General features: G+C 38.8%; 1 protein-coding gene across 1 annotated transcript in view; it reads left to right on the top strand.

Moving 5' to 3' along the window:
* Positions 1-6,177: 6,177 nt before the first annotated feature.
* Positions 6,178-8,752, top strand: part of TMEM233 (transmembrane protein 233) — a 65,625-nt gene continuing 63,050 nt past the window's right edge. The window contains exon 1 of the mRNA XM_082259060.1: positions 6,178-6,599. Within this exon, the coding sequence (XP_082115186.1) occupies positions 6,420-6,599 (180 nt within the window). The 5' untranslated portion in view covers positions 6,178-6,419. The remainder of the gene's footprint in view (positions 6,600-8,752) is intronic.

Here is an 8,752-nt window from a genome sequence, read left to right as displayed (position 1 = left end):
TCCCTTTCTTCTCTCTCACATTCCTCCTCTTCAATGTGGTGTGGGACAGTTGATTTCCATTTTATTTTATTTTTTATTTATACAATTTGTGATTTTATTTGGTATTTTTTTGTAGATGTATCTTAATTCATTATCATAACCTATATGAAAGCACAATTTGAGTCCTGAAGCAGGATCACTGCAAAACACGTAGATTAAGCTAGATAAACTGTATCATATTAGGCCATCTTTGGCTTTCAATTTTTTATCTCATATGTTTTGTGGTAATTTAATACTATATGTACAATTAAAGTTCATTCTCTTAATTGATATTAGTTGTATATGATAATTGAATTATTCCTAGGGTGCATATTTAAAGTCCCTTTAATATTTTGTTGTTTACAATTATTCCAAGTAGAATGATGTATCAACTGTCCCACACCACATATTGAAGAGGAGGAATGTGAGAGAGAAGAAAGGGAAGTAAAAAATACAACTTTTCAATAAATTGATATATTTTACTGACATACTTGAATTTGCTCCATGTGTTTTTTGGTAGCGTATAAAAAAATGTATGTACTTAACCACTATACATTACAGTTAAAGATCACCTTTTAGTAACTTTACAAGTTATAAATCTGCATAATATAAATGGAAATAAATACACAGCATAAGTATATTTTTTTTTTTTTAAAAAGCCATTTATTTTAACTTAAATGAGTACTGCTTGAGCTCCAGTCAAGTGATTTTGTCCAGACTAAAATGATGATCTCTCTCCCATTTGTAGTAAGACTCTGAATAATGTCTAACCAAAGATAGCCCACTTACACATTACTACATATGCATGAACGTAACATAAAAAGGTCCAATTTAAGTTGTCTGCCAATTAATATTAAAGAAGACTTCAACCACTACATGACAGCTGTATGTGTATGAATGGTAGAATGGTGGACTGTTCCCCCGTGTATTTTTGCAGCTGAAGAATTTACCAGGGGGTGGCTGTTGCATCCATTAATTACTCCAAACAGAGTCCTTCTCAGATGGCTTGGTTCACAAATATCATGTACAGAGCTGATCCAAGTGGCTCTGTACCATGTGGTAACTGTGATGACCAATCAAAGCAATCACAAAGGTAAACACACTACTGTTTACATTGTTAATCCCTCCTCTTTCGCTTACAACAGAGTAAGGAGAGGAAATAGTAGTAACCAATAAATGGAAAAAGAATTAATGCATTAGCAGCAGCTTCTGCTGCGAATCCCCATATTCATTGTTACTTATTGTGAAGTTTTTAACCCTTTCACCCCTCCCCCTCTACACATCTGAACTCCAGCCTGTCTTCTCCTCCCTTATTCTGCACATCTTTACTCTCACCCTTATCTACATCTGCACACTGTATGTGATTTTACATTAAACCCTTTCCCCTGCTCCTATCTCTGTATGCATCTGTACTGCATCTAGTGCACCATTACCCAGCACTGTGTTTTTTTAAGAATATAGATTTATATACAGTGGGTACGAAAAGTATTCAGACCCCCTTAAATTTTTCACTCTTTGTTATATTGCAGCCATTTGCTAAAATCATTTAAGTTCATTCTTCTTCCTCATGAATGTACACACAGCTCCCCATATTGACGGAAAAACACAGAATTGTTGACATTGTTGCAGATTTATTAAAAAAGAAAAACTGAAATATCACATGGTCCTAAGTATTCAGACCCTTTGCTGTGACACTCATATATTTAACTCAGGTGCTTTCCATTTCTTATGATCATCCTTGAGATGGTTCTACACCTTCATTTGAGTCCAGCTGTGTTTGATTATACTGATTGGACTTGATTAGGAAAGCCACACACCTGTCTATATAAGACCTTCCAGATCACAATGCATGTCAGAGCAAATGAGAATCATGAGGTCAAAGGAACTGCCTGAAGAGCTCAGAGACAGAATTGTGGCAAGGCACAGATCTGGCCAAGGTTACAAAAAGATTTCTGCTGCACTTAAGGTTCCTAAGAGCACAGTGGCCTCCATAATCCTCAAATGGAAGACGTTTGGGACGACCAGAACCCTTCCTAGAGCTGGCCGTCCGGCCAAACTGAGCTTTCGGGGGAGAAGAGCCTTGGTGAGAGAGGTAAAGAAGAACCCAAAGATCACTGTGGCTGAGCTCCAGAGATGCAGTCAGGAGATGGGAGAAAGTTGTAGAAAGTCAACCATCACTGCAGCCCTCCACCAGTCGGGGCTTTATGGCAGAGTGGCCCGACGGAAGCCTCTCCTCAGTGTAAGACACATGAAAGCCCGCATGGAGTTTGCTAAAAAACACTCCAAGATGGTGAGAAATAAGATTCTCTGGTCTGATGAGACCAAAATAGAACTTTTTGGCCTTAATTCTAAGCGGTATGTGTGGAGAAAACCAGGCACTGCTCATCACCTGTCCAATACAGTCCCAACAGTGAAGCATGGTGGTGGCAGCATCATGCTGTGGGGGTGTTTTTCAGCTGCAGGGACGGGACGACTGGTTGCAATCGAGGGAAAGATGAATGCGGCCAAGTACAGGGATATCCTGGACAAAAACCTTCTCCAGAGTGCTCTGGACCTCAGACTGGGCCGAAGGTTTACCTTCCAACAAGACAATGACCCTAAGCACACAGCTAAAATAACGAAGGAGTGGCTTCACAACAACACCGTGACTGTTCTTGAATGGCCCAGCCAGAGCCCTGACTTAAACCCAATTGAGCATCTCAGGAGAGACCTAAAAATGGCTGTCCACCAACGTTTACCATCCAACCTGACAGAACTGGAGAGGATCTGCAAGGAGGAATGGCAGAGGATCCCCAAATCCAGGTGTGAAAGACTTGTTGCATCTTTCCCAAAAAGACTCCTGGCTGTATTAGATCAAAAGGGGACTTCTACTAAATACTGAGCAAAGGGTCTGAATACTTAGGACCATGTGATATTTCAGTTTTTCTTTTTTAATAAATCTGCAACAATGTCAACAATTCTGTGTTTTTCTGTCAGTATGGGGTGCTATGTGTACATTCATGAGGAAGAAGAATGAACCTAAATGATTTTAGCAAATGGCTGCAATATAACAAAGAGTGAAAAATTTAAGGGGGTCTGAATACTTTTCGTACCCACTGTATTTCAAGTACAAGAGGTGCAAAAGCACACCGCATTACCACTCTCCCAGGCTCCCTATTTCAGGGTGACTCTTTTCTCTTGCAGCATCCTATGGAGCCTCCCCTGAATGCAGGGACTAAAGTTTGGATAGCAAGACACCCGCCAGCTGCCAGTTGCCCCAGAGCTTAATAAATGCGTGATGTTTTTACTATGCAAAAAAATACCAAATTACATGCAAGGAAAAAAGAAAAACAACAGAATTTTGCTTGCACATGATTGGATGATGCAAGTCAGCAGAGCTTCACCTCATTCACTAAGTTCTGGGGAAAATTCCTTGCAAAGGGACCAGTCTGTTTGCTTTTAGTAAATCAACCCTATGTAAAAGAGGACTGAGTATTCAGAAAACTGGCAACCCAATCACCCAGCGCTTTAGTATGTGAAATTATCTTATGCGCACATAGACCATAAGAAAAATATTGTTAAAACTGTAAAAGCTGCTACCTCATAATAAAAGAATACAAATAAGGTGCATATCAACCAAAATTAATCAATTAATAAACACAGGCAGCGCTAGCAATATAAGAACAATGAACCCTGTGTTGACAGAGCTGACGTCATAAAACAGTGTATAGCAACTTAGAGTCCATATGGGTACAGAAGTCCATCACCAAATAACCATCCGGTGGAATTAAGGAAAGTGAACAACACACACCGACATCAGTGAATAGTTGCTTGGGACATGCCTCCACCTCACCACGTGCAACCCCACAGGTAATACTCTTACCAGAAATCCCTGTACATGGAGCATGTAGACAGATGATATGTCTCCCATAGATCCTCAATAGACTCCATCTTTACTCACACCGCTTCTCAGCCGAGATGTCCTCAAACCATCCGAGCGCATATGGGAGTAAGAAAGATGCACAATAGGGCAGTATTGTCTGATAAAATTGCCCCTTTATTCATAAAACCCTCTCCCATTACACTCACATTGGCAAAAGCATCAACAGCATATATATAACTCATCGGCATTAGGTTACCGTCCAGCGAGACGCCCTCCGTTGAAGTCTTCTGACGAAACGTACGTCAGGGCGGTGACTTGCGCGGTCACCCAGGCAACAGGACGCTGTCGAGTCTCGAGGAACTTCCGGGACGCCATCTAGCGAGCGGGAGACAAGCGGCTGGACGGTAACCTAATGCCGATGAGTTATATATATGCTGTTGATGCTTTTGCCAATGTGAGTGTAATGGGAGAGGGTTTTATGAATAAAGGTGCAATTTTATCAGACAATACTGCCCTATTGTGCATCTTTCTTACTCCCATATGCGCTCGGATGGTTTGAGGACATCTCGGCTGAGAAGCGGTGTGAGTAAAGATAGAGTCTATTGAGGATCTATGGGAGACATATCATCTGTCTACATGCTCCATGTACAGTGATTTCTGGTAAGAGTATTACCTGTGGGGTTGCACGTGGTGAGGTGGAGGCATGTCCCAAGCAACTATTCACTGATGTCGGTGTGTGTTGTTCGCTTTCCTTAATTCCACCGGATGGTTATTTGGTGATGGACTTCTGTACCCATATGGACTCTAAGTTGCTATACACTGTTTTATGACGTCAGCTCTGTCAACACAGGGTTCATTGTTCTTATATTGCTAGCGCTGCCTGTGTTTATTAATTGATTAATTTTGGTTGATATGCACCTTATTTGTATTAGTAAATCAACCCTATTATATCTGGGAAATCATTGTAGAGCTGCACTACAATCCAAGTGAGATACTGTGATATTAAAGTCCTATAATAAAGAAGAGATGGACCTATGCGCTACCAATAAGGTAAACGAGCATGGAAATAAGGAGGGGAAATAGTATTGTAATGGAACACCAGAAATCTGCGCCTAATTCCGTAGTGTCACCACATACTAATATAGTTAAGAAAGGAAACAATCAGTGCAAGATGCCTAGAATTGGTGGACCATAAAACACTGATGAATAAATAAAAACATATACAAAATGGATAAGAACAATAATAATCTTCTATGAAAAGTTGTACAATAAATAATGTATAAAGCGCCAAGGTGATATATCAAGTGCTCATGTGCTGAATAAGAATAAATATGAATAGTACTAGAAGTGGCACGTCCATATACATGAGGATTGCAGAGTGTGTACCTAAGCCTCGCAGCAGATTGGAGATTGATCCAGAGGTTCCATAGGGTGATTCATTATACCCAAAACGCTCTATTGAGTGTTAATGGAGGTGAGCGGCTATTACACTTGATTGTAGATTCCAAGCTCACGAAAGATCGCACCGTGTTGTCACCGGAAGTGTCCTGTGTCACTCTTCACTTATGAGCTTTTCATCATCGTCTATTTTTACATTTCTGCACTTTTTGCACTTTTTTGGGACTTTGCGATTTTAATGTGATTAATTTTCATTAGTGTTTTACACTGTGTTCATCCAGTTCTTATTGGATATTATTAGACACTTGAAGTGCATGTCACCTTCACCTGATTCTTTTTGATATTTTCACCTGCACTTGATTCAGTTATCCAGATAACCACTGTGCAACCTGGGGTTGCAGTTGTTCACCCCTTCACAACACAGCAACTTGGAAGCTGTACTTCATCATTCTTCCCCTCATTAATTTTCTCTTAATTTTTATATTATATGGATCACTTTATTTCACTACCACTTTAAGAGTCTATATTGTGACAAAAGGATCATCACTTCTAGTATTATTCATATTTATTCTTATTCAGCACATGAGCACTTGATATATCACCTTGGCACTTTACACATTATTTATTGTACAACTTTTCATAGAAGATTATTATCATTCTTATCCATTTTGTGTATGTTTTTATTTATTCATCAGTGTTTTATGGTCCACCAATTCTAGGCATCTTGCGCTGATTCTTTCCTTTCTTAAAGTCCTATAATACGTGTACATTTTAGTTGTTTATCACAGCAGTGTTAAAAAAAAGTTTCCAGAACATCAGGGAAGTACGCCACACAGGATAGACAGCAATAGCTCTGTCCAAGATGAAACTGGTCTGCACTTGGCATCAAATAGCAATACCAGGTTTTAAGAGACAAGTCTAGAGATCTGCATTTCACTTCTCAGGAGTCACTATATGCAAGTCTTTGTTTCTGCCTTCTTTCACTAGCACCCTGGCTGCTGCTCCGTTGCTGATCAGGCATCAGCCGAGATGAGATCACTTCTCACTTGAATCCCAACTTGGGTTTCATAGCCGCCCCTCAGCCTCAAAGAAGACAGCTGAACCTTTCTGGATAGACCCCTTTCTGTGTACTGAATTTTCCATGTCTCAAACTCTTTCCAGTCCAGAAATCAAAAGGGCTTTAGAGGAGAGCCCAGGGACTAACATTGACAATGAATCCACGCCACCTCCCATGCCCAGCAGTTACCTGATCTTATCGATATTCGCCTGTTTCTGCCCTGCATATCCTGTAAACATTGTTGCATTCGTGTTCTCTATAATGGTAAGTACTAAACATTTACTTTCTTGATAATGGATGGTGTAGCAATTAAACGTACCGGACTTGATAATGGATGGTGTAGCAATTAAACGCACCGGACTGTTTGCTAAGGAGCGAATAGAGCGGTGATGATGTGCAAAGTGCAGTAACTCCTAGCAACCAATTAGATGCCACCTTCCATAAATTTAGGGCTGAAAAATAATTGCTTAATGGGTGATACGGATTGCGACAATTTGAACACTGCATTCATTTTAAAAATGTATATTTTATATATATATATATATATATATATATATATATATATATAATTTTATTTAGACAGTTTATATAAACTATTTGTTAAATAGGATTTAAAAACCAATACACTTGTAATTTAAAGCGATTTGTGATTTATGTCCTGTCCATTGACTCATTTTACAAATATAGAAGGTCCAGTATGTGACAGTAGAGAGTCCAAGCCAAAGCTAGCAGTAACACAGTGGAATATCAGTGTGCATAAATCATTGACTGGTATCACTATTTATTAGCTGATATACATACATTTTGTAGCTGCAGAATTTATGTGGATTTGATAATGGTATTCATGTAGCTGTAATATAATGAAATAATGCTAATATGATAACGCTTTGCTAATGACTTTCATATCCAATTCATGTGAATGGGAGTTAAAGCGCTTCTCAATATGCTTTATACTGATTGTAAAAATATTAAGTGGTGGCCATAAAATGAAGGCAAAGTGTCCTTGATATTAAAGTTATTAAAACCATCAATCTCCAGAAGAACATGTGTCCATTAGACAGGGCATGAGTCTTGGTGGTAAAGTAATGGGTAATCTTAAAGCCATTTACAATTCTACAAATGATTGTATATTATCTCTTTTCTGAAATACCAATTATACATTAAAAGTACATAATCTTGTGAGCAGCGGCTGTCATTAAGAAAATGACTGACCTGCAGTAACAACCGCTAGGTACTTTAATGAAAACTAAGGCAGAGGAAACATAAGATGGTTGCCGATAATAATTAGATGTATCCTTAAAGCCTATTTAAACCCAAACCCAAAAATGTAGCATTTTGCAGCTTACCAATCCCTAGATGTGGTGGCTGCATTAGTTTTCTGTTTTTATTTATTTTTTCCCTTTAATTTTACCTGGTGATCCAGCCAGTAAAACACTTCTTGTCTTTAGCTGGCCTTACAACTGCAGACTTTTGTTAGAAAATTGTTGTTTTCAGAACATTTGTTTGATTAACTAGGAGTTAAAATCTATTAAAAAGTAAAAGAATTGAAAGGCAAGGATAGAAAATTCTTATCCAATCTAATGGGAAGTTCTATTAGGAAATTCTAATCATTGATTTCCCTCCTGGCTGAGAAAAAAAACGTAACTATTCTTATCTGCATGCACTTGTCAAAGTTAATCCAGAAGTTGATAGTTCATTTTACAAAAATCAAGAAATTGACATGGTACTTGAATAAAAATTCATTTAAATTCAGTTGAGATCAGGAAGACAACATTAAATGGTTAACTTTTATAACATAATATATAACGTGATTACTTTCTCATCTGAATATTCAAACAAAATTCTACAGGTGTAGGCAACATTAGGATGTCTCCTTTATCTATGAAATAACACCCTTAGACAGCAGCATTGTCTGGAGAGGGTAGTGTTAGGTTGGCCATAGATGGTTTGAATCCTGGACAGTTCAGCAGGGACTGGCTGGTAATCGAACCATGTATGGGAATTCTGATTTTACTCAAGTTAATCGATCGATCAACTTAGGTACAACCAGCCCATCAGGGTTTTTCCTGTGATGATTGCCAGTGGTTATAGCCGCTGGCACTAATCACTGTGTGTTCTCCTGGCCAGAATGGGACAAGCTGCTGACTACTACTAGGCCCGTTCTTTGAATTCACACAGGAAGGAATGCCATTGAAGGTCCAGTTCACTTCTAATTTGTTTACTTTGTTGCCGGTCAAGCCCTGATGAAGGGGGCACTTAGACCCCCAAAATGCATTGACTACTTTTCTAATTGTGCCCCTAACCTTTAATGGAATAAAGTTGTATCTGGACCTCTTAGCAATGGTGTGGCGCTTCAATTTCAACTCTTTTTAAATCACCTTATCTGAAAAAGATAAGGAAAGTGGAAAGATGGCGCT

Source organism: Pelophylax lessonae, assembly GCF_965119305.1.
Source record: "Pelophylax lessonae genome assembly, chromosome: 1".
Classification (NCBI taxonomy): domain Eukaryota; kingdom Metazoa; phylum Chordata; class Amphibia; order Anura; family Ranidae; genus Pelophylax; species Pelophylax lessonae.
Note: the sequence above shows the minus strand (reverse complement) of the source record. Positions and strands in the feature narration are given on the sequence as shown.